The sequence below is a fragment of the Alligator sinensis genome, unplaced genomic scaffold (assembly GCF_000455745.1).
Source record: "Alligator sinensis unplaced genomic scaffold, ASM45574v1 scaffold237_1, whole genome shotgun sequence".
In the NCBI taxonomy this organism is placed as follows: Eukaryota; Metazoa; Chordata; order Crocodylia; family Alligatoridae; genus Alligator; species Alligator sinensis.
The window spans coordinates 520,762-545,576 of NW_005841849.1; the positions used below are offsets into that span (position 1 = coordinate 520,762).

General features: G+C 45.7%; 1 protein-coding gene across 1 annotated transcript in view; it reads left to right on the forward strand.

The window, feature by feature from the left end:
* Positions 1–24,815, forward strand: part of LOC102379568 (allantoinase, mitochondrial-like) — an 83,655-nt gene that overhangs the window by 46,302 nt on the left and 12,538 nt on the right. The window contains exon 2 of the mRNA XM_025209067.1: positions 20,071–20,364. Within this exon, the coding sequence (XP_025064852.1) occupies positions 20,071–20,364 (294 nt within the window). The remainder of the gene's footprint in view (positions 1–20,070; positions 20,365–24,815) is intronic.

Sequence of the window (24,815 nt, forward strand, 5' to 3'; positions counted from 1 at the left end):
CCTACTAAGTCGTAGGTGTTTTCTGCAAGCAGGAGTGCTAGTTCATCCTGCTTGCTCCCCATGCTCCTAGCGCTAGTGTATAGGCACTTGAGCCCTGTGACTGGCGCCTTTGTTGCCCCCCAGCTCTGATGCCCAAAGGGCCCCTTATTGCTTACCTGCTTATTGCTTACCTGTGGTGTACTGGTGGCCGCCCCATGGATTGCAGGTTCCCGATGTTCTCCTTCTTCAGGCTGGGCTGTCTTTGTGGGTGCCACATGGTTTGGTGGTCCACAGCTTCCCCGCCCTCATCATCCCCTCCCCACAATGAACCTAGTTTAAAGCCCACTGGAGGAGATCTGCCAACCTAGAAGAGAACACATGCTTACCTTTGGGGGACAGGTGAAGCCCATCCCAACTGAGCATGTCTCTCGTCGTGATGTGCAGGTCATTGTCAAGGAAGCCAAAGCCTGCCTCAAGACACCATTGCTGAAGCCGCCAGTTGGTCTCTCTAATGCAATTCTCGTGTCATCTTCCATGTCCACTCACTGGTAGGACAGAAGAGAATACCACCTGTGCACCTCTTTCCTTCAGCACGCCACCCAGAGCATGGTAGCAAGTTGTCTAATAAAAGATATTAGCAGTAAGGACTGTTGCTAAACCCGAGTCTTATTTGTGGAATACTACAGAGCTAGTCAATGATTTGGCTCCATCTCATGTGCAGCCATAATCCTGGGCCCATGTGCACAAAAGATGCTACATTCTCTTTACATGACCAAATACTAGTTTGTCCATTGGAGCCCCAGCACATTCCACGCTCAGGATGACCAGAGCTCCAGAGTGCAGGAGACTCGGCTACAAGACCCTGCCTCATTTGTTGCAGGAATTGAATGCATGTAGGAATGAGGCATGGACTGCAGGACAGCCTGATGGTTTAGCCCACTGCCCTGGAGGACTGGACTTTATCCCTGCCCCTGCCTCTGAGTTCCATTATCAGGGAACATTTCTGACCTTACTCCCTCAGGTTTTAGCTGCATCATACTGTATAACATGCAATTCAACAAGGGTAGGCACACTCATGCTAGCATGAAACTAGCTATATCTCGGGGTAACACTGAGGAAGAGATGGCAGCAATGCCAGCCTCAGCCCCTGATGGAAGCACCCAGGATCTGTGGTGGGCTTGTGCAGCCTGCACTGTACACCATACTTCTGCATCCTTGGGCTTTTATTATCCACAAAAGCTGGAATACATTGATCCTTGCTGCAATCCCTCTGGTGACTGCCTTGGTGCCCCTATTCCCAGCTGGAAACGAAAAGGACACCCTTTTTCCAGAAGCAATATGAACCCAAGTTGGTGGTGCTTGGGGAGTTCTCATATGTATAGTACTCAGATTAGCCACGCTATAACCACACCATGTGCCAGGCCTACAACCAAGACATAGGCAAGGAGCAGGAGCAAAGCCAGGACCCAGGAAACAAGAAACCACTGTCAGGGCCTAGAGAATTAGTGGTTTACCAGACCCCAGGTAGCCAAAGTCAAAGCCAAGTATCCATCTACTTGCTGGGGTATGAAGCCAAGGGACCTGATAGTCACAGTCAGGACAGCCATTGCTCAATGCTGGGAGAACAAACACAACAACTCCTAACCACAACAATGCTAGCATAAGATCCTGCAAGAAGTGGGAGGTTTTATAGCCCTGCCATCAAGGGCTTATGGATCTCATTGGTTCCCCCCAGTCACTTGGTCTCCCATCATGGCCCTCACAGGAGGGCCCAGGCAGACTAAGGCCAGGTGCTTAGTGTGGTGCTGTAGTCTAAGATTCTACCTATAGGCATGTAAGATCCAAGTTCAAATCCCAGAAGTCCTGATACTCTGGTATGAAGTACCTGAGCTCATGGGGAAACCTCATTCCAGGGATGAGAGTGCTTGATTTAAGACATACCTTAGGTCAGCAGGCACACTGGCCCCTAGCTGCATTTCTAGGGAAGACTCAACCATTTAGAAATGTAATTAAGGTAGGTGCACACACATATGCACTTTGTCACATTAAAAAGACACTTGAACATTTTGTTGAGAAACATTTGCCCTACCACACTTCAGAGTGGGCACTTGGAAGTTTTTTCCAGGGGATGAGCATTGCTTTTGCCATCCTTGTGATAAGCCTACACAAATTTGACCAAGATTGCCTAGACAGTCTTAGCCTTCCAATGCTGCCAAAAGGGGCAAGACAACTAAGAGCGGAGGAGGGTAAAACATAAATATATAAAGAGCATCACATAACTAGTAGCCAGTGAGGAAGTGAAGATATCTCAGTCAGGGAACCATAGGGAGACTGGAGCTGACTGAGCCAAAGAGTTGTTCAAACCAACAAGATCAAAGGAGGGTGGTACAAAAGGATACCTTCCCATAAAAGCAGCTCTTTTTCCTCCTCCCATCCAAAGTACTCGATACACATTAAAGGAGGCTCAGGTGGCTCCAGAGACCATTCCTCACCAGCCTTGCAATTCTGGTTCTCAAACTAGAAGGGAGTCACGAGCTTTATGGAGAGCATCCTAACCCAAAATTTTCTGCAACAACATGCATCTCCCCCCTTTCTCTCTAGGAGACTGACAGTTTGTCTAGCTAGTTCTCTCTCTTCCCTATCATGCCTCATAATGGGGTAAAACCCTCCTAGGACTACCTGTTACCTCAGGCCTTGGTGATACAACACTTCTGTTAATGTTGTGAGCTTGAAGAACAAAAGAGAAAGACTGCTGTAGAGATCTGTGATGTATGCATCAGATGGCTGAAACCCATGGTCCGCAGGAAGCATGCTGCAGAGTTTGCAGGTGAATGGGAGGATGCCAAGGCCAAGTTGTGCATATGTGGGCATTTATAGGGAATGCTAGGAATAGGCAGTGCCAGGAGGACCTATTTGGGCATGTTGTTGTGGTATATCCACATCTCTGAGTGCTGGGTACCTTTTGGTAAGCAAGTCAAGGAAGTCATGGTCCTAAAGAAACTTCTTTCTGTAGCCTACCAATATGTTATTGTATGCTCACTGGACTAAATCTAGTAAGGGCTTTCCACCAAAATATCTTGCTACAGTTAATATGCAAGACAATGGTCTAGTAAGGCTGTGGGCCATGAACAAATTATCCCAAGGTAAATAAGGGTGAATATCTACAATATCTCCAGCAACTGCCCATGTGCAAACTGTTACAGCATAGTTGCTTCTCTTCCATTTGATGATTCATTTGTGTGCCCTTACCCTTACATGATGCAAGTCAGAGCATCTCCAATGTTTGAAACCAGAAGAGCAGAGGATCTGGCTCCAAATGTCATACAAACCATCTTCCTTCATTTACAGTCTCCAGAAAGAAACCACAACAGAGAATACCGGTAGGGATACTTGTTTATAACTCATTCCTTCTTTCTCCTAACAAAAACATCCCTGAATCTCTTAATCAGTGAGAATCTAACTTCTCCTGTAGGATCAGGGAATTCTACAACCCTAAGGGTGCACACCAAAGGAACAAGTTTATGGAAACAAATTTATAGATGTCTCTTGGTTATAGATTACCCAAGAAACTAGGGAGGGTGTTTAGGATCTCCGCTCCTACCACTAATCCTTGGCTGTAGCTGTCCCTGAGGGTTAGAAGGGTAAATTTAGGTGTTGTGTGGTTGGTGACTGTGGATTTTAAGATATACTGTGTGACTTAAGGCAAGTGGACTTTAAAGTGTTGAAACAGAGGTGGTATCTGAATAGAAGGTTGTAAGAAGTATAGGAATTTATTAATTAACATCTAGAGAAACAGGTTAAGCAGTTGAAAAATCCTTACTGTCAGCTGTCTATTGAAGCTTTGCAGATGGCTGTTCTGCAAAAGACAAAAACAAAGACTTGAGGGTCCCTGTCCCCATTCCCTTGGAAAGGCTGCCAAGGCCACCATGGACAGAGGGCATACCAGAAGCCCGTCTCATGTACCCTACGGGGGGGTGGCTATGGGCCTCAGAATCCCACCTCCAGACTGATGACACCTAAGAGAGAGCTTCAGAAGTAAAGGTTGCATCCTGGCCAGATGTACCTTGACTCTGATGACAGCCCTAGGATTGGTAGATTTAGAATTGTTCGATTGTTTGTATTGTTGCTTTTTGTTATCGCTCTGTATAAATAAACTCGCCTGCTATCAACTGGCAGGTGCTGTGGTGGGTCTGAGGGTTGTACTAGCCTAGAACAAAGGTATAGGGGCTGGTTCCTAAAATTCAGTCCAACAATTGGCCACTTTGCCAGGACACAAGGGCAATAACCTGACTGATCCAGGAAATTGTTAGTAGAGTGACCCTTTCTAGATGGGTTAGCTAAGACTTGTAGTAAGGTAGAGCTGTATGGTAATTGTGACTAGGGTTGTAAGTTTTGTGCAGGAGAGGCTGTTTGTTACTGCTGACTGGGAGACTTTGTTTGCCTAGGTCAGGCAGAGTAGTGGACATGGTTACGTGCTGTGGTCCACTTGGGATTAAGTAATCACCTCCTCTTGCGTTTTCACTAGGAAGCTAGAGAGCAGAGAAAATAATCTCTCTGCTGGAAAGGCTGTGTTAATGAACAGGGACAGGGGCTTTTGAATCTAGGGTCCTTGGAAAGGGTTACAGTCTTTTGTGGCTGGTTACACAAGCAGTCTTGTGTGTTTTCTGTGGAGTCTGTAAGGTGTAGGTTACAAGTGCAGGTTATAGTTTCATAGTTTCATAGTTTCAGGGTCGGAAGGGACCTAATAGATCTTCTAGCCCGCCCCCCCGCCAGGGCGGGAGAACAACCCAAAAAACACAAACAAAACCACTCACCCTAAAAACAAAAACGGGACTCAAATGAGTCCAGCCAGGTAAGTATCCAGCCTCTTCTTAAAGATCCCCAGGGTAGGGGCCAGCACCACCTCCCTTGGAAGTTGGTTCCAGCTCCTAGCCGCCCTGACTGTGAAGTAGTTTTTTCGGATGTCCAATCTGTACCTCCTCTCCATCAACTTGTGCCCATTATTCCTTGTTATGCCAGCAGGGGCTAGGGGAAACAGCGTCTCCCCCAAACCCTTCTGGTTCCCCCTAGTGAGTTTATAGACGGTCACCAGGTCCCCCCTCAGCCTTCTCTTGTGGAGGCTGAATAGGTTCAAGTCCCGCAGTCTCTCACTGTAGGGTCTGCCCTGTTGTCCCCGGATCATGCGGGTGGCCCTCCTCTGGACCCTCTCCATGTTGTCCACATCCCTCCTGAAATGGGGCGCACAGAACTGGACACAATACTCCAGCTGCGGCCTGACCAGCGTCGCATAGAGGGGGAGGATCACCTCCCTGGCTCTACTCGAGATGCACCTGTGGATGCACGACAAGGTCCGGTTAGCCCTGCCAACCATGACCTCGCATTGTCGGCCCATGTTCATCTTGGAGTCAATAATGACACCAAGATCCCTTTCCGCCTCCGTGCTCTCAAGTAGGGAGCTCCCCATCGTATAAGTGTGCTGCTGGTTCCTACTACCCAAGTGCAGCACCCTGCACTTGTCCGTATTGAAACGCATCCTGTTCCTGTCTGCCCACCCCTGTAACCTATCCAGATCCTTCTGCAATCTCTCTCTCCCTGCTAGCGTGCTCACCTCCCCCCAAATTTTGGTGTCATCAGCGAATTTAAACAGGTTGCTCTCCACCCCAACATCAAGATCGCTGATGAAGACATTGAACAGCGCAGGGCCCAGGACCGAGCCCTGAGGGACTCCACTACCCACCTCCCCCCAAGTCGAATATGATCCATCCACCACCACCCTCTGAGTGCGACCCTTCAGCCAATCTGCAATCCATCTGACCGTGTAGGCATCTATGCCACAGTCGCCTAGTTTACTAATTAGGATGGGGTGAGAGACGGTGTCAAAGGCCTTGCTGAAGTCCAGAAAGACTACATCCACCGCGACACCTGCATCCATGGCCTTTGTGACCTGATCATAAAAGGCAATCAGGTTGGTCTGACATGATCTCCCCCTAATAAATCCATGCTGATTGCCCCTGAGCATCATCTCGGATGCCGGCCCATCACAAATGTGCTCCTTGATGATCTTCTCAAAGAGCTTCCCCAGGATTGAGGTAAGACTGACGGGCCTATAATTGCCCGGGTCCTCCCTTTTCCCTTTTTTGAAGATGGGGACCACATTAGCTACCTTCCAATCGTCTGGCACCTGGCCCAAGCACCACGATCGCTCGTAGAGCCGTGCCAGGGGCCCTGCAATAACCCCAGCCAGCTCCCTCAGCACCCTGGGGTGGAGAGCATCCGGACCCGCTGACTTGAACGCGTCCAGCCCCTCCAGAAGCTCTCTAACCCGGTCCTCCCCAACCTGAGGTCTGAAGGCGATCCCCTCGCGTCCGGCTTCTATCACAGCAGGGAAGTCCCGGTCCCTGCACAAGAAAACGGAGGTGAAGAATTGGTTAAAGAGGTCCGCTTTATCCTCTGACGCAACCACCAGATTGCCCCGCATATCCTGCAGGGGCCCCACATTACCCGGCGCCTTCTTCATCCTCCCAATATATTTGAAAAAGGACTTTTTGTTATCCTTAATCCTGGACGCTAATCCGAGCTCTATCTCCGCCTTGGCCTTCCTAACAGCCCGCCTGCAGGCCCGAGCAGAGGAGGTATACTCCTCTTTGGAGATTACACCCCCCTTCCACCGGGCGTACGCCACCCTTTTGGCAAGCAGGCATTCCCGGACACCCTTGGTGAGCCAGGGGGGCTTTTGGACACTCCTGCCCGCCTTGCTTCTTGTCGGGATGGACACCCCTTGGGCCCCGAGTATCGTTTCCTTAAGGAACGACCACTCCTCTTGGACGCTGAGTTCCTCTGCCCTCAAGGACCCCAGTTCCTCTCCCACTAATCTCCTCATCTCACTGAAGTTGGCCCTCCTGAAGTCTAGGGCCACCACCTTGCTGCGGGCCCTTGACACTCTACGCTGGATGGTGAATTCCATCACGCGATGATCACTATTGCCCAGGTGGTCAAGAACCTGGAGGCCTCTTGTCTTGCCAAGGTTATGGCAAGACAGAGTGTTTTCCAGGTGGTGCAGCTTCAGAGAGATCAGAGACAGTTGAGAGGCATGTTACAGATACTTTGGGATTCTGTATGCCCCAGAGAATAGAGGCAGCAGAAGGCACAGAAAGAGACAGGATATGTTACTGGACATCTGCTCAGGCAGTGGCAGAGAATTTCTGATTGGAAAGTGAGGGAGAAACTTGGTTCTCCCCTCTACCTCCCCAGGAACAGTGAAGAGCCTAGAAGAGATTGTTATAGGCAGTGGTGACGCGTAGGGAGTGCATGCAGTTGCATGTGAACCCCTTGAGCATAACGGTGCACCCCCTATGAAAAGGCGCCGCCAATACTGTCAGTGATGCCTGCAGGCAGTCGCTGCTCCCCCTCGCTGCCAACACCGCCATCGGCATCTGCGGGAGCTCCCCTGCTTACTGTTGCGGTACTCTCGCTGCCACTGCGGTGCTCCGGCCGCTGCCAGTACTGCCATGCCCTCCCAGCTGCCGAGGGCACGTGTTGTTCATGGCCTTGAATGTCCTTGTGTGACCTTGGGCAAGACACTTAAAGTCTCTGTGTCACTGTTCACCCTCTGTAGAGTGGAAACAAGGACACAGCCCTACCCCACAGGGTAAATAGGTTAAGGAGTGTACAGCACTTGGGGACTGTGGGCAAGAGACCAACTCTCTAATGTTTGGCTTGTGCAGTTTGGGACCTGGTCCCAGATGCTCCAAAGATCTCTGGAACCAGTGGTCATCTACCCTATTTCTGGTACTGGTTAAGACAACCACCATAGAGCAGCAGGGTAAGACATCATGGTGCTGCTCCAGTTTAGGTGCTTTGTCTCTGCAGGCACATCAGGATGTTTTCTGGAGCTGCTGGAGGGTTGGGAAGCTTGGCCAACCAGGAGCTGAGTCTTGTAACTATGCCATCCTTGACACTTCTTCTGAACTTCAGCTCCAGGAGCTGGTTTGTGCTAGTGGCCATCATGGTTCCAGTGCACTTGCTTTTCCCACCAGGAAGTAGAGCAAGACTTATCAACTACCTTGTCCTCAGGGTTGATTGTTCAGTTTTAGGAATAGGTCAGACAAAGACTTGTCTGGGATGGTTTGGATGTAGGGAATCATCCTGCCTCTGCAGTGGGCTAGACTAGATGACCTCCGGAAATCCCTTCCATCCTCCTTTTTGATGCTGCCGTGAGGCATGGGGCAGCTGTAGGGTGGCAGCCATGTGCAGGTTGCAAGCATGGGGACAGGCTTTGTGGGTTTCCCACTGTGGTCACTGTTTACATATCGCTACAAAGTTGCTAAGCAAGCCATAAGTTAAAGGGACTTTCCAGCTGGTGCGTGGCCTGCTAGGCTGCATAGAAGGACCTGCCTTGGGCTTGATTCTTCTGGCAGATTTGAACCCCTGCAACTGCTCTGACCCCACTGGGCTTGCTCCTGGTGTATCCCGCTGCACTGCCAGGAAAAGGAGTGCCAGTCAAAGGAGTGGGCCCCAGTGTCTTGTGATGCTTCTCTGTGGCCACTGGGTGTAGCTGAAAAGGTAGCTGAAATGGAACTTGGCTAGACAGTCTTTGCCAAGATGGTGCCTGCATGCTTTACCCCTGCTTCCCCCCTCCCCACACACACCTTCTGGGGCAGGCTAAAAAGAGCCCTTCCTGTGGAACAAGGCGAGGCTGCTCGTCCATATTCTTGCTGTTGCGTTTGCTACACGGGTGCAGCCCATCTTTCCTTAGAGCTGGAACTTTTCCCACAGCATCCATGATGAGGTAGTTCCTTCGGGTGCATTTGGCATCTACACTGGCATAGGGGCAGTGGTAACACATAGGGGGTGCACACGGGTGCATGTGCACCCCCTGAGCATGGCGGTGCACCCCCTACAAAAAGGCACTGCTAACACTGTTGGTGGCACCTGCGGGTGGTTGCCGCTCACCCCCCACCACCACCAACACCGCCGGCGACATCTGTGGGTAGGTCGACGACCCATGGTCAGCACTCACCACCCCTTCTACCTCCCCTGCTGCCAACAGCACTGGCGGCACTTGCAGGAACTCCCCCACTTACCACCACGGCACGCCCGCCACCGCTGCAGCACTCCCATCACTGCCAGCACCACTGTGCCCCCCAGCCGCCAGGGACACGCATCATTCATGGTTATAGGAGCGTAACGTCTTGTTTTGGGAACATCAGGGTACAGCTATGTAAATAGAGAACCGTGCCCAGAGTTACTCTGGGCAAAGGAAAAGTGAGCTCATCAGAGGCATAGTTTGGGGGGTTCCTTTTGGAGGTAGGAAGAGCTTTTCCGAGGGGACTGTGTGTGGTGTGTAATCTGTCACATGCAATCTTTCAGGAGGAGCTCTCTTGGTTCTAGAATGAAGCTTGCTGGATTGTGAACCCTATAGACCAGAAAGGATATGGCTAAGATCTGGTAAAGGAGGGGAGACTCGTGGAGAAAAGCAAGAGTTAATAAACTTAGCACATCAGTATTTGTATAAAGAAGTAAAGGAAATTCTTTATTGATTAAAACAAAATACAGAATGAACGAGTATGTAAAATGATGTGAAACCCTGGATACCTAATCATGTCCAATGTGCAAAAGAAGAGATCTGACCTTCTGAGTCCCAATCACTGTTTCATCAAAGGAGGGGAGACCCATGAAGTTGGTGATGGATGTGGATCAGTTTAATGATGTGGGAGAAACCACTAACTACAACATGTATAAATGGTTGGCACAATTAAAAAGAGAACAAGGTAATCCTTCAAATACGAATGAACAAAGTCATTCAACAAATGCAGGGGAAAATACAGAAATAAAAGATTGGCAACACATTTTTATGATCAAGTTATATATTTATAACTGGGGAAAAAAATACTTTGGATTCCAAGTGAATTGGACTGGTGTTTATCATTAACTGTCTTAGTCTGTGGTATATGAAATACAATTGGGAAGACGAATCAAAATGGGTACATGTATTTCAGTTCAAGTTATTCAGTGGTGTATAAAATTGAATGTATTAAATTTATTTGAAAGCCACAGGATGCCAAATGACACCGATGGACTACAAGACCAGTGGCTGTTAAATACTGATGAAGGAGAACCAGTGTTAATTTGTATTTGTTGTTGTGTTCTTCTATTTTTTTAAATGTATTTGTGTGTCATGAATCAAACGTGACCGATTATTTAACATACTTATATAGAGGCTGCACATGATGCTAGAAACTGCATGGCACGAACCCTGGATATTTTGACTTAGCTTTGCTTATTGCTTTGTTAAGATTTATTAGCATATTGTTATGTTTTTGTTACTTTTCTTTTGAGCATTTTGAATTGCACAAGCATCTTAAAGGAAATCATCCATGGAGATGGAATAATTTGATTTCCATTTCTCTTTAGGAATCAATTGGGCTACCTTAAATTATTGGTTACAAAAGAATTCATAAATTAGCTGTCTTACTACTACAACATGAGAACAAAATCAACTGTGTACTATAACTATTTTACACCAAGTCTCAGAAATTCTGAGAGTATTTGAACAAGCTAGACAAATAATGATACACCATTTGTATGATATTTTCAAGGGATGGTCACCATCACGCAGGGTGGTCCTAAAATTTATGTTACATCATATTATCATCTTTTCTATACTAACTGGAATAATGCTGATTGTGATGTGTTGCATGTGTTGTTGGATGAAACAAATATATATTTTAAATTCAAATCACATGCTTTAATTGCTTTACAATATATAGCCTTGCAAAAATTATAGAGTGATCCATTCAAAACAAAATGTTTTGAAGCATCAAGGAAAGGAATGTTATACAAATAGACTTTTTGCCTATTGCTTTTAATTTTATGTATTTTCTTGAGTTCTGCATTGCCTTAAGAAACTCTATTTTGTATTGCTCTGTAGCTTGCCATAAGTGCTCGACCTTTATATGCTTTATGTGTGAGAGAATGGGTGAGTGTGTGTCTGGAAAACATCAGCCTGGTGACTGGCTGAAGAATGAAGACAGATTAAAAACCAAACAAGAAGAATCCAGCCCAGAACAGCAAGAGAACAATGGCAATCGACCTTCAAGAAAGAACACAGTGATAACACAGCAAAAGCCGAGAGGACTAGGTGAATTGACAAGGCTATAAAAGATGGGGCAAGACATATCAAATTTGGGTCTTGTTCTGCATTCATCCTGTAGCATCTCATGGATGACGGTCCTAAATGTTATATTACAGTCTATTATCATCTTTTCTATATTAGCTGGAATAATGTTGACTGTAATGTGTTGTATGTGTGTTGGATGAAACACATACATATTTTAAATTCAAATCACATGCTTTAATTGCTTTACAATATATAGCCTTGTAAAAACTATACAGTGATCCATTCAAAACAAAATGTTTTGAAGGATCAAAGAAAGGAATATTATACAAATAGACTTTTGCCAGTTGCTTTTAATCTTATGTATTTTCTTGAGTTTTGCATTGCCTTAAGAAACTCCATTTTGTATTGCTCTGTAACTTGACATAAGCATTCGACCTTTGTATGCTGTATGTGTGAGAGAATGGCTGAGAGTGTGTCTGTGGAAAAGGAAAACCTCAGCTGGCAACTGGATGACGAATGCAGACAGATAAAAGACCAAAACAAGAAGAATCTGCCCCAGAACAGTGAGAGAACAACGGCAATAGACCTTCAAGGAATAACATAGCAAAGCCCAGAGGACTGGGTGAATTGACAAGGCTATAAAAGATGAGGTGAGACATATCAATTTTAGGTCTTGTTCTGCATGTCATTCTGAAGCATGGGTTTGTCTGATGAGATGGACCGGCAGGAGCCTGGCTGCTACTCGTGATCAACTTGGCTGGCCACTAAGTTGATCCAAGTACTGATAAGACTGGTAATGTATACCAGTGCTGAATAGAAATTGGGGTATGAAATGAATATGGGGGGTGTATGTGTGTGTGTGTGTGTGTGTGTGTGTATTAAGCGCTTAATCAATAAACATGGCATCTTGCCTTATCAACCCTCATAAGGTCTCACTCATGATTTAAGCAATTGGCAATTTGTGTAACCGGGAAACCTCAGTACTGATGCACAAATGGTTAAAATTCTAATAAATATTCTTATAATGTCAGCTCTGTATAAGCTTTCCTGTGCCATTAGTGAATCTGAGAGATAACTATAATTATTTTATACCCTCAATATAGCTCGTGCTTATGAGATGTTCAGACTTAACTAAACAAATTCAGGGAGCTGTCTGGTTTTTTGCACCCAAAGACAAGCCTCAAGTGTTAAAGACAATTATGCCATTGTCATAAAATATCAACTGTGGGCTTAATCAGACTCTGCAAGGCAGTTTTAAAAGGAATTTTTGATATCATTTTCTCTTCTGCTTGTATACATTTTCCAGATCACAGCATTGATTTTTGGGATCTGTGCTTTTTATAAAATATTTAAGAGAGGTCTTTAGTTGCCAGTTATAACTACGCTGCAAATAGCAGGTCATAAATCCAATGGCCATTTTCATTCAAATATAACCAATACCAACAGTTCTCCAAGAATAAGGTGCAATTCTTTCGAAAATGCATGCACTCTAGAAAGTCAGTCCAGTACAAAGATAGTTTACCTCAACTTAGGCAAGAGTCCTGATTTTAAAAGCTCTTGTGTTTAGAAGCAGGGATGCATTAGATTTACCAAACTCTAAGCTTTATGTTACCTACTCCCTTTGTAGCCAGAAGATACTAATGTAAAAAAGTTGAATAATAAAAGTTACTTTCATTAAGAATAGTAATTTCTTCTTTAAGCCTTCATACTAAGTCACATGTTACTACTATCTATCTTTCATTCTCTTTCAAAGCTCTATTTCCCTTAATTGCTTGAGAATGGCATTTGCTTCTTTTGGAGACATATTTTTTCAAATATTGAAATGCAAGGTTTTGAGTAAAATAGCATCCTAATGCCATTCTCATGTAAGTGGGATGAAGTTTTGTGTACCAACATGAAATTCAAGAATCTTGCTAGACCAAATAGCAATACAAAAAGCCATTTGAGTATACAATATTAATACAAGAATTTAATTATTTATCTGGCAATGCTTCAGCCACTTCCTTAAAAAACATGGACGGACTGTTAAGAGACAATGACTTTTCACATGGCAATTTAAATTTTAAGGGACTCTGAGAAATTGATTGAAATTTCTCTATTATTCCAACTATTCTGAGGTTGGAAGACTTGTTATCTCACAAGTGAGGATGTCTGAACTTATTTCAAGCAACTTTCATAGCTATTAAACCATGATAAACTAAAAATGCATCACAAACGGGCTGTATAAATACAGCTAAATCCCTAAAGATGATCTGAGAACTTCCTGCCAGGAATGCATACGTAATAGTAATACCAAGGTGAACACACATTAAAACCTTACTGCAAACCTAGGAGAAAATTCATAAGCTAAACTTGCTAGAAGGCACCAAGCGAATGAAAGGTTGATGACAACTCCTAGCTTCAAAATCAGCCAAGCCAGAATAAGGTCTCCCCCGCTTCTCCGTTAAGCTATGGAAACAGAAGGTTAAAATCAACAAAACCGCACACACCACAGTCCAAACTAAGTAACGGGCACACTATTCCTACCCTCCACGTTACAGACTTTCAGCTCTGCTCAGTCTCTCTCTGCTGGGCAGCCAAGAACAGAATGGACACAGAGCAGCATCAAGCAGCAACTTTCCAATTCAAATGGCAACTCCCAATGAGATGGTAAAATGAAGCTTTAAAGCACTGCCAAGCAATTAGGTTTAGAAGTTTTATTTTAGTGGGATATTGAAAAACTATAGTCATTTAAGATACAAACAATTCCCCTTGTTAGACACCAATGTACTCAGAGCTTCTGCACATGCATAGGAGACACAGAGCTAATGTAGGTAAGCAGAGGAAAAGAAGGGATTAAAATTCTTAACGATCACCCCCTTTGAATAGCTTCCTTTTAGTTCCTTAGAACCTTAGTTCCTGAGAGACTTAGTTTGCCCACTTACAAATTGTCTGGCTGCCCGTGAACGAAGTATCCTAAAGAGCTGCAACCCATGATTGCAAGCAAACTTACCTGAAGTAATGTATGACTTCAGCTGATGTAGATGTGCCCAGCCTAGCCGCAGCCAGATAACTCAGATATGGAGAGCAATGGGCCACAGCAACAGGAGGCTGAAAAACCCATCAGGTACTCTCAGAAAAAACTTGGACAAGAGCCTAGGCAGAGCTCTGTACTGCTGTAGGCTAAATTATTATCAGTACTTGAGCTGTTTAGTTAAGAAGCACACACATATGTATGTCCTCATCAGCTGCTCTTGCTCTGCTGGGCTGCAGTGTAGGCAATGGATACAGCAATATCCAAGCCAGATCTACCTATTGTCTAGCTGCCTAGTGTTGAGCTCCATATAAGCTAGTTTACTTGTAAGAGGCTAGCTTGGGTATCAAAAAAGGACACTCTTGAAGCCTTAGTTATCCCTGATAGACTGGACTAGATCTCCCTTCTAATTTGGGGACCAAGGTGCTTTGAGTTCTCCAAAGGTGGACCACCCTTCACAGCAGGTTCTCTATGGAAAGACTGAACAGAGCAGCATGCAAAAAAGATAAACTGGAACAGCCAGTGTGTGTTTATTTTTCCCCCCTTTCTTTAATAAATAGTTTGTAGCTCTGCTTATCTTTGAATATGGTGTCCCATGAGCAGCAAACAATCCTAGATGGTTATATTCTTGAACTGGCATTAAGCAATAAGATGGGGCCCTGACTATTTCTTGTTTTCCTAGAAGGGAAGCTAAAGCTAAGATGTCTTGATGCTCAGTCCTCTCTCCACCCCAAGCATCTCCATCCTTGCTGCTCTAGCAAGAAGGATCACCACTTCCCAGGACTCCACATCTTGTACACAAGTGACACAAGTGTCTTAAGCATGCAACACCCATTAAAAAGGTTCATTTTAAAGCAACTTTCAAAGCAGCTAGAAATTACATCAATGCACAATTTGCTGAAAAGGGCAGCTCAAGTGACAACGTAGGGTTTGATCTTGAAGCCTTCCGTCAATGCTTTCACACAATGTGGGGCTTATTGTACAAAGACTTTCCACCAAGCTAGAAGTCCCATGGGCTGGGATGGAATGTGCCCTGCCTGTGGAGGGGCTTGGAAGTAGATGAAGGAGAATTTTATTGTCAGTACAGAAAACGTAACAGTTTAGCATGTCTTCTGACTCTCCCCAGGGCTTTTATTGCTTATTGTTGCAAAAGGAACCACAGGGCATTCCCCTGTGCTAAGCAAGCAGGCACCTGTCATTGGCATGGCACCAATTAATAGCTGAGAGAATCAACTGCCAGCAAAAAACAGAAAAAGAAATAGAGAAAAAAACAAGAAAGAAAGAGAGACAAAAAATACCAAGGCTGTCATGCCTCTAGGTCACTTGGCTTATCAGACTCCCACAACGTATATTAAACCTATCCAACCCAAATTGGAAAGATCCATAATGTTTGTGGTTATTTGTGAGGTATGAGTTTCACGCTCATCAGTAATATGGAGAGGAGCATCTTTACTGGATTTATTCTTGGCAGTATATGCATATAACAAGGCAGGAACACCATATATAAATCCAGGACACACTTTCCTTTGAAAGTCAATACGGCCTCCGGGTATCCCTGCCTCATGCAGCAGGACCAGAGAGCAGCAGGGCCATAGACCTGCTGGGCCATACACATGATCGGTGTAGTAGGCTTGTAGTCTGCAACAGCACAGCTGAAGAGCAGGGCAGGAGACAGGTCAGTGGATAGGTTCAAATACTGATCTAGTGTGCAAAAGCCCCACAGAGAGAAAGGGCTGTGGCAATTCACCCCACAGAGAGCAGTAATGACAGAGGAATGCTTTTTATGTCCTCCTGGAGGACAGATCCACTCCCTTCACCCTCATCTCTGTGAAAAGTCCTTGTAAGACCCATTTAACTAGATCTTTGTGCAAGAAGTCATATTTTAGTCTACAGTGTAGTGTTACAGTTGATGCCCTCCAAAATCTCCAATACAGGCTCCCCTTTTTAATTCAGTTTTTCTTACAGTGACCAATGAGTGCCCACACCTGGCTGGTTCTTCCACTCACCCTCTGGTTCCCAGAGTCAGGCACCCATCCAACTAATCTTCTAGTCTCTACCTCAAGGCAAGAGGAATTTTGGATGGAAGCAAATGGTGGAAGGATTCAGCAGCATCATCCCTATTCTTCACTTTCTTGAGAGCTTACTTAGCCACTGCAGACTCCTCAAAGTCTTCCTCAGTTGTTTGGTTCCCCCAAGGTCTGGATACACTTTCCATGGTACCATCAAGAACTAGCCATTGTTGGATTTAATGACATGCCATGCCCCTTTTCCAATTTCTTGCTATTTAACCAGACACTTGGTTCACAGCTCCTTTTGCATAGAGAAGATCACTACTGACTACCCCAAGTTTTTACCCATTGCTGCTTGGGGCTTTTCCTTGGCTGCTGGTGTCACTGGTTGGCATCACATTGACTTAGACATGCAACTCAACATTAATAAGATGTTCCCTTTGCTTTCCAAGTCATTGCTTGTTGCAGTGCTGCCCATGGCTCTTAATGAACCTGGATTGAGCTCTGGATGCATCAACCTCTCCCCATGCTAAGCAGACTCTACTGGCATGCAGTCTTGTATAGTGATGCAATCCACTGCTGTCCTTTCATCTTGTAACTGAGACTGAGCATTGTCTTGCTTTGTGCTGTTGCCACACTGTGCAGTTCTACATGCTGGTTGCTTCCCCTCCCCCAAATCCAACTTTGAGTTCCATATTCCTGTATCACGTCTTTTCCATACTCCTGTGTCATGTAGCATTGTAGGATCTGTATGATGTCCAGTGCCAGAGCATTGCCTGTCCCACAAGGCTTCCGTTTCAGCTGGGTGACTGCCTTGGCCTAACCAATTCTAGTTGCTCTCTCCCAACAGATTGGGTGGGTTTAGTCCTAGATCCCCAACTAGACCAGATCTCTTACCAAGGACTCAGCCATGTACATTTGCAAGACTGGTTTTTCAGCCATAAGCTCTGCTCTTTCACCTGCCCTTTGGACCTTTTTAAGAAGACACTGCACTTAGGTTTCATTTTTACATGGAATGCAATGCTCTTCACGTTTCCACAAAACAGCTTCAGAGTCCCCTACTCTGTCTTGGTTAACTGAAACCAGGCACCATTAGAAATGATGCTGTCCTCCTTTCTGCTGATGAAGATAGCAAAGTACTGTTCAGACCTCCCCTACTGGCTCACCACGTCTGCAGAGTTTGCCCTTGAGGGCTTTTGACTGCTCCATCCTTCCACTGAAGGCACTTTCTTAGTTTGTTTTGCTCATGGTGCCACATGTCATTCAGATATCACTCCGAGCCCAAGAATCTAGCAGAAACCTACTTCATTTGTTCACTAAGTTCTAGCTGATCAGCACTGTTTAACATGAGCATCTGCAAGTGTAAGGGCTGGTTTCAACTGACTCATTCATCTTTAAAGCTCTCCCCCACCCCAGCAGTGAACAATGTCTCTTCTATGCATACGTACAGCACCCAGCATACTGGCTGTGGCCTTCACATTCTCCTGTTACTCTGGCAGTGAGGAGTTAAAGCAGTTCCAGTATTTGCACACACCTCTGGGTGGCAGGATAAGCCAGCCCAACTACTGCTTGGAGGACATTGGGTCTCCCTTTGGGAAGATTTGGGAAGAGAGAAAGCTTTGATGACATAGGCAATAATAGAGCTTGCTGCTATTTGACATCATATAATGCTGTCATCTGTTCACTTTGGCATGCCCTATATAGAAGATTTGCTGTAAGAATCGAGTCAGAGAAACCCAGAGGAAGTGTGTGTTACTGGCAACAGGCACTGTTCCTTAATATAAAAAATTGCTCTATAAATAATGGTTAAGAACTATCATGTTTCCAAGATTCAAGTATCATCAGGGTGAGTCAGAAGGTGCTTGTAAAATCATCTGCCAAGTGCCATACAATGATTCCCCACAAGTGGATGAAGCCTTTCACTTCCTCCCCACCTCATTCTTGGGCCTAGGGCAGCAGTCCCTGCATGCCAATGACATCTGCCGCCTGTGCAACAGCTGATGGAAGTTGTTTATTCTATATATTACAGCTGAATGTGAGACCCTCAAGATGACCATCCTGATCCCAAGAAGCAGTTTCACATCACCTTGAATTGTAGCCTTCAACTTGGTCTCCATCACTTCTGTTCTGCAGTCAAAACATGTGATAGCAACAATCACAGCCAAAGCACATGCACTTCTTGTGGAAATGGAGCCCTACAGAGCATACAGTACACCCAGGGAGGCACCAATTTTAGAAGCGACAGCAGCTGCCAACTGAAGGTGCAAGGAGCATCTACACATGCTTTCTGCTGTTTACCAGCTGGCTACAAAAGCCCCAGGCCACGTGATAGAGGTGTTGCACCCTGTTGTGTCAGAGCTTAGGATACAGATGAATCCAAGTTACTCCATCAAAATCGGCCCATGATCACTACACCCCAGAAGACTGTACAACTGAAGAGCTAAGCAAGCAAGTCCAAACTAGCCCTTGAGATGGCCCTCCAATACCAGGACCGTGGTTGGGAGAGGAAGCTTGTACTGTATCTGCTGGCTCCAGCTTTGTTTGTACCAAGGACTCATGTTACACAGTCATTTTAGTAGCTTTCCCCAGTACTAAAAAAAAATAAACCAGTTGATAAAGGTCAAGGCTATGGAAGACTCCATTTCCACTGTTTGCAGAGATCGTCAAACATTAACTGGACAAGCAGTGTCTCCTCCCTGTCATGCCCCAGAAGGGGAGAGGGAAACAACCTCACAGGGATCAGTGGGAAGTCTCCCTTGCACCACACATTCATGTGAAGAGTCTCTCAACCATCATCAAAGGAAACAAAGTCAGAGGAACCGCAATAGCAGGAGCCAGACAGAGCACACACCATCTTAAGATGTCTAAGAAAGGTGAAGTCATGCAAAGAGGTGAGTAGGGAGAAATGCTTTTCTTCTCCTGAAGATTCAGTTAAGGACCGTTTAATCCTTGTGGGCCAGAAGCTTCCTGCTGGGACTAGACCTGGAGTCAGCAAGCCTATGCTAGAAGGATTAAAATAGGCAATAATATGAGAGGAAACCAACAGGGTGTCCTGATCTGGAGCTCATTTGAATGCTGGCCATTAGCACAGACAGGGCCTGCTGGCCTTACCATTTCCAGAAAGACTTCAGAAAGACTTCAGAAGCTTCCTTCAAACACTTATTAATCCAGCAAGAGAGGTCTTCCCCTCACAGCTCGCTGAGGCTATTGTCTTGGCCTCTGCACGTGGTCAACAAGCCCGTTGGAGTGCACACAGCTGTGAGAGCTGTAGGCTGAGCAGCCCTCAGCATGGCTCAGCCATGGAATAGATGGAGTCTGCTTTGGAGAAAGATGTGAATATCCCATGCACGCTGATGTGCCTGTGTGTGCAGGTGCCTGTGCCAGCCTATTCCTTCCCATGTCAGTGTATGGGAAAGCCCTTCTTCAAAGCATAAGGTGAAAACTGGCAACTATAACCCCAGCCTTATAGGGGCCAAATCCTGATCCTATGGAAGTTAATGGCAAACCAATCTGGCCGAGACCTAAAACAACCTAGGAATTAATAAGCACCAGTACACTGGGCATGAGATTTAGGGCTGTGTTGAAATGTAGGTCTGAGAGGAAGGGTGCTCTGTGCACCATGCGCAGGGCTAGAAGATCTAGGGTCAATTCTGGCTCTGTGTGACTGTGCACAGACTCACTTACTTTTCTAGGTCTCTGCCCCCTATCAGTAACTTGGGGCACTAATCTTTTCCCCTCCCCACCTCATCAGTGCCTCTCCTTTTTAGACTAAAAGATCTTTGAGGCAGGGGCTGTCTGCTGCATACTTCTAGCAGAGACCTTTGGGAGCTCTTGAGAGGAAAATGATATTGGCCAAGAAGTGCTGGGGAATCAGTCCTGCTAGAGTCCAACAATGTTTTATCTAGTCATGCCTTTTAAGATGACTCGTTCCTCCAAATCACCCTCTGAAGAACAGTATCCCATTGCCAGGTTCTCTCCCCTTCTGGGGGCCAGAATTAGAGCAGTTGGACCATATAACCTGCTCCTTGAATGCCCCATGCTCTCAGAGTCTAACTCTATTTGCCATTCTCTTGCAACCTCACCAAGGCACAGCCAGAGCAGAAGCTGGGTTCGAGGTCACGACGGTGAGGAGTACCAGGGTGGTGCTGGATAACACCATCTGCCCAGCAGAAATCCTCATCAATGATGGCAAGATAGTCAGCGTTCTGCCCGGGAAGAGCAGAACCTATGCCAGTGGAGAGAAGGCAAGTACAGACCAACATGCTACATTCATAGATGTTAGGAAGATATAAACACCTTGGCACCAGAGCCAGCAGGGAATGTTTGTGCTGTATTGGTTGACCAGGTACAGCAGTCTGAAAGAGTAAAGAGCTCTTTCATGTAAGAGCATCTGGCCCAAGATCTCTCTCCGCCTAGGGTTCCTGTCACTCAAGCCAGGTGGGCATAAACTGGGCACATAACCCCTTTTCTCTTCATGTGGAGGTGCTGGTACAATGTGGGACTGCTGCCCCAGGCAGAGAGAGTTGCAGGCAGGTAGCCCTGAACCAGACATCACAGGGATGTAGAGAGGAGGCTCCTTTGACAAGATTTGGGAACAAGTGTTTGCCAGGTCATAAGCAGGGAGCAACTCCAACTCACACTGCTGCACACTGCCTCTCCCCCAAAAATATCTCCCCTATATTCCTTGAGGAGTAAAATAATGTATCTCATTGACTCCGTATAAGGGAGGGACAGTCAAACTGGCTGGGTACGTAGTGACTGAGTAAAGCAGGCAGCTCGTGCCAGGGCCATACATCCTGCAATGTTCTAATCTTGGTTCCCTCAGGGATGAACTTTGGGCCATCTGCCCAACCACGTTTATCAGCAACCTGCTGCTGATTAGAGCCCAGACAATTACTCTTAGCAAATAAACCACTGTATTAAATTCTGCTTCTTTTACTGCTTGCAATTTTCCTGTGAGCAGTTTGCAGCTTTCACTGATGGATTTGTTACTCTAACTAGCTCACTCAGTATGTGTTGGTCACCATTCTGTTTAATGCTCATTAGACATTTGAGCTGTCTTTTGGACTGGGCACAAAGGTCACGTGATTTATTTCTCTCTTCTGATTGGATGAAGAACTTTTAGTCATTTTATTACAAGTCCTTGCATTTTCAAATGGTCAATTTGCTTTCTTCAAATAAAAACATATTTCCCTGAATGTTCCTTCCAGCAAGCCACATGCCTGGGGATATTCATGGAAAGCAGATACCAAAAGTGTTTGCAAAATATTCCAGTCAATCCATGTGGGAAACGTGACTCACCGGGCTGTATTTTAGAGTTCGCTTTTAAGATCAAGCAACTGAGCTCTCCCTGTGCATTATCACAGTATTCCATTACTTTATAAAGAGTTATCACATTGCAGCCTGGGGGAGGTAGAGTCTAAGAGATCCAAGATTGGAGTAGCAAGTTGTTGCAAAGGAAGATGTGGACTGACAGAGAAATGTGCAGATGCTTTTTAGCCATGCCTCACTCCATCTCACTGTCCCAGACTCTGCTCTGGATTACTCTAGTCAACCATTACATTATCAAGGGCAACACAGACTAGAGAGAACTGTGGTCAGAAATCTAGACAGGACCTGAAGGAGGCTGCCCAACTCCAGACAGTGTCAGTTTACCTGCTGTAGAATTCAAGGGCCTGATGGATAGGGTGTCCGTATGTCCTGGTCTGGCCACGACAGTCCCAGATTTTGGAGGCTGTCTCAATGTCACAGACATTGGAAAAAAAATTAAGCAAAAGCCCCGGGTTGGTGCAAACCAGGAGTCAGAAGTCAGGAGCCAAGCACATGCAGGCGGGTTTGCGCCAATCTAAGACTTTTGCTTCCATTTTTCCAGGGAGACCATTTGCCTCCATTTTTCCAGGGCTGCTCTCTGGTCCAGATGCCACTAGGCTGTGAGAAGAATTGCTTGCATGGTAGATTGGGGGGGAGAAGGGAAGAGCCGCAGGGGGTGTGTGTGTGTGTGTGTGTGTGTGTGTGTGTGTGTGTGTGTGTGTGTGTGTGTGTGCACGAACTACACTGTCCTGCCCAGCCCTACTCCTTGGAGCCATGGGTCAGGGGGTTGTGTTGGCACCCCCTAGGGCCCCTCCCTTATCCTAGATTTCCCTCAAATTATTATGGTCACTCTACTAATGAAGCTTTGCAGATTTTTAGAAGCCAACAATCTGGTCCAAAACTTTCAGAGATTAAAAATTGTTAGAGTTTGGAACCAACTATTAAAAACATGGTAACTGCATTTAAACCAATGCCAGATCCTGAGTTGATGTCAGCCAGCATAACTCTATCGATTTCAATGGCACCAATTTACTCTGAACCAGTTGCATTAGACTGATGCAAGTAAGACTGAAATCAGTTGCCTGGAATTTGGTGCAAGTTAAAACAAGTTGGTTCTAAAACTAGGAGTCTGATTTTGGACTGGATACAAAACAGCTTGGAGAGTTTCGCTTGTCTACATAGACATCAAGTTAGGCTTTGATCTTGGTGACACAAGCATAAAATGTTCAGAGATAGTTAGCTGGGTTAGTCTGAAGTCAAGCAGAAGGCAAGGCAGACTAACTGGCTCAGAGACATGAGCTTTTGTAGGCAACAGCCTACTTCATCAGGTGCTATGAATGGACTAAACTGTGTCCCTGTAATATTCTTCACTTACTTAAGGGGAAATTTCTCCAGATGTACACCGGTGTCCTTGAGACTAAGAGCTGTCCCAGGATGTATTTAACTGAGCTGTTCTCTCTTTACCTTGTTGCCAACTCGTAGAAAGTCATCCCCAGGCTGAGTTTCTGGCAAGGCTGCCTTGTCGTTCCAGTCCATACAACCATTCCCATGAACACTCTAGTTATGCCACACTATCGTAGGTTCAGAAATCTGTGACAAGAGAAAAAGCACCGGGAGCTAAAGCCAGAAAACTGTGAATGCTTTGGGCTAAATTCCTAACTGGTGTTGTGCAAGTACATTCAGCACTACATGAGCTGCACCTATTTACACTTCCTGGACATCTGGGTCCAAATTCATGTCAGTTTAGCTTGGGCTGAACTGAACCTTGGGCCTGAACTTTGGTGCAGTAATCTAAAGGTATGTTGACATTGCCTCTTGACCAGCGCAAGAGAAAAGAGCACCCATGTCCCATGCATACTACGCCCCAAGCAAAATAGGAACATATGACTGGAGATGGCCCCATAACCAAGGCCAGCCTCTTGAGCATGCAGGCAACTGTTAACCAAAGAACTCCCCTCTAAATGCTCACCCACAACTATGAGCAAGCCTCCTTGGAGTGGCATTTGGCACATGCTAACAAACTCACTGCCTTGGGTGTGTTTATTGGCACACACCCAGCACCATACTTGGGATAGCAACATCACCTATACTGTATAATTCATGGAATGGCTGTGCCATGTCCTAGTCCTTTGATGGTGAGGGTATGCCTCATGTCATGAGGCACAGAACCAGTGTCTCTTTCTAGCCCCCAGTCATGAACATATAGCCCTGACATGACAGCTCAGAGGTTAGTGCAGAGGAACATTTTCTAAGAAGCTCCTTCTTGCCCATGTCACTTGCATGTATCTTTTTCTAGGTTAGAAGGCCAAAGGAAACTTGTCATCATCTCCTTGACCTCTTGCATCACAAGGGCCCCTGCATTTTTGCGCTTGTTAGATGAACTGAAGATGTAGAATCAGCCTTTGCACCTCTGATTCACCCTTGCCATTAATTTGCTGATGCAAATCCTGCCCATACAGATGATATCTGCCAAAGCAAAGATATCCTTTTGCAAATTTGGCCTTTGGTAATTACAACCATGGAATACGATTTGCATTAACACCAAATGGAAGTCTTTGCAAAGTCTAGAGCACAGGAGCAAGCTGGTGACATAGCAATGAAGCAAGGATGGATTAGAATCAAATTGTCATGTCACATCAAGGAGAAGGCAGGGTAGATTTGCACCTTATAGATTAACCAATGTAGATATATACAGCACAAGCTTCAGAGACTTGAAGCTCACTTCATCAGGTGCTGTGAAAGGATTTGCAGAAAGCAGAATAAAAGGAGACAAAAAATTAGAATACAAACCACAGAGGACGGGGACAGTGGGAGGAGGTGGGAATGAGGGGCAGTGCTGGAAGAGGCAAACTAAGAAGCAGTAAAGCCATCGGAACAAAGGAGTCACTAAAGTTAACCCAGGTAATGTGTAAGAATGCAGAGTTTCCATTTAAACCATACTTAATACAGTCCAGTCTGTGAATGATTTCTTCTTCTACAATTTCCCACTCAAATCAGTTTTTAAGTTTGCTGTCTGAGAACAGGCACCTTCAGGTCAGCAATGAAGTGTCCAGGGAGGTCCAAGTGTTCTGCCAGAGGCCTACATGTCTTTCTGCAGCTGATGTCAGAGTGGTGTCCTTTATTTCTATCATGTAGGGATCACCCAGTCTGTCTAATGTAGACAGTAGAAGGGCACTGTAAGCAGGTGATGGCATAGTTTCATAGTTTCATAGTTGATAGGGTCAGAAGGGACCTGAGCAGATCATCAAGTCTGACCCCCTGCCATGGCAGGAAAAAGTACTGGAGTCAAACGACCCTAGCAAGGTGTTCATTTAACCTCCTCTTAAAGACCCCCAGGGTAGGAGCCAGCACCACTTCTCTTGGAAGCTGGTTCCAGGTCCTCGCC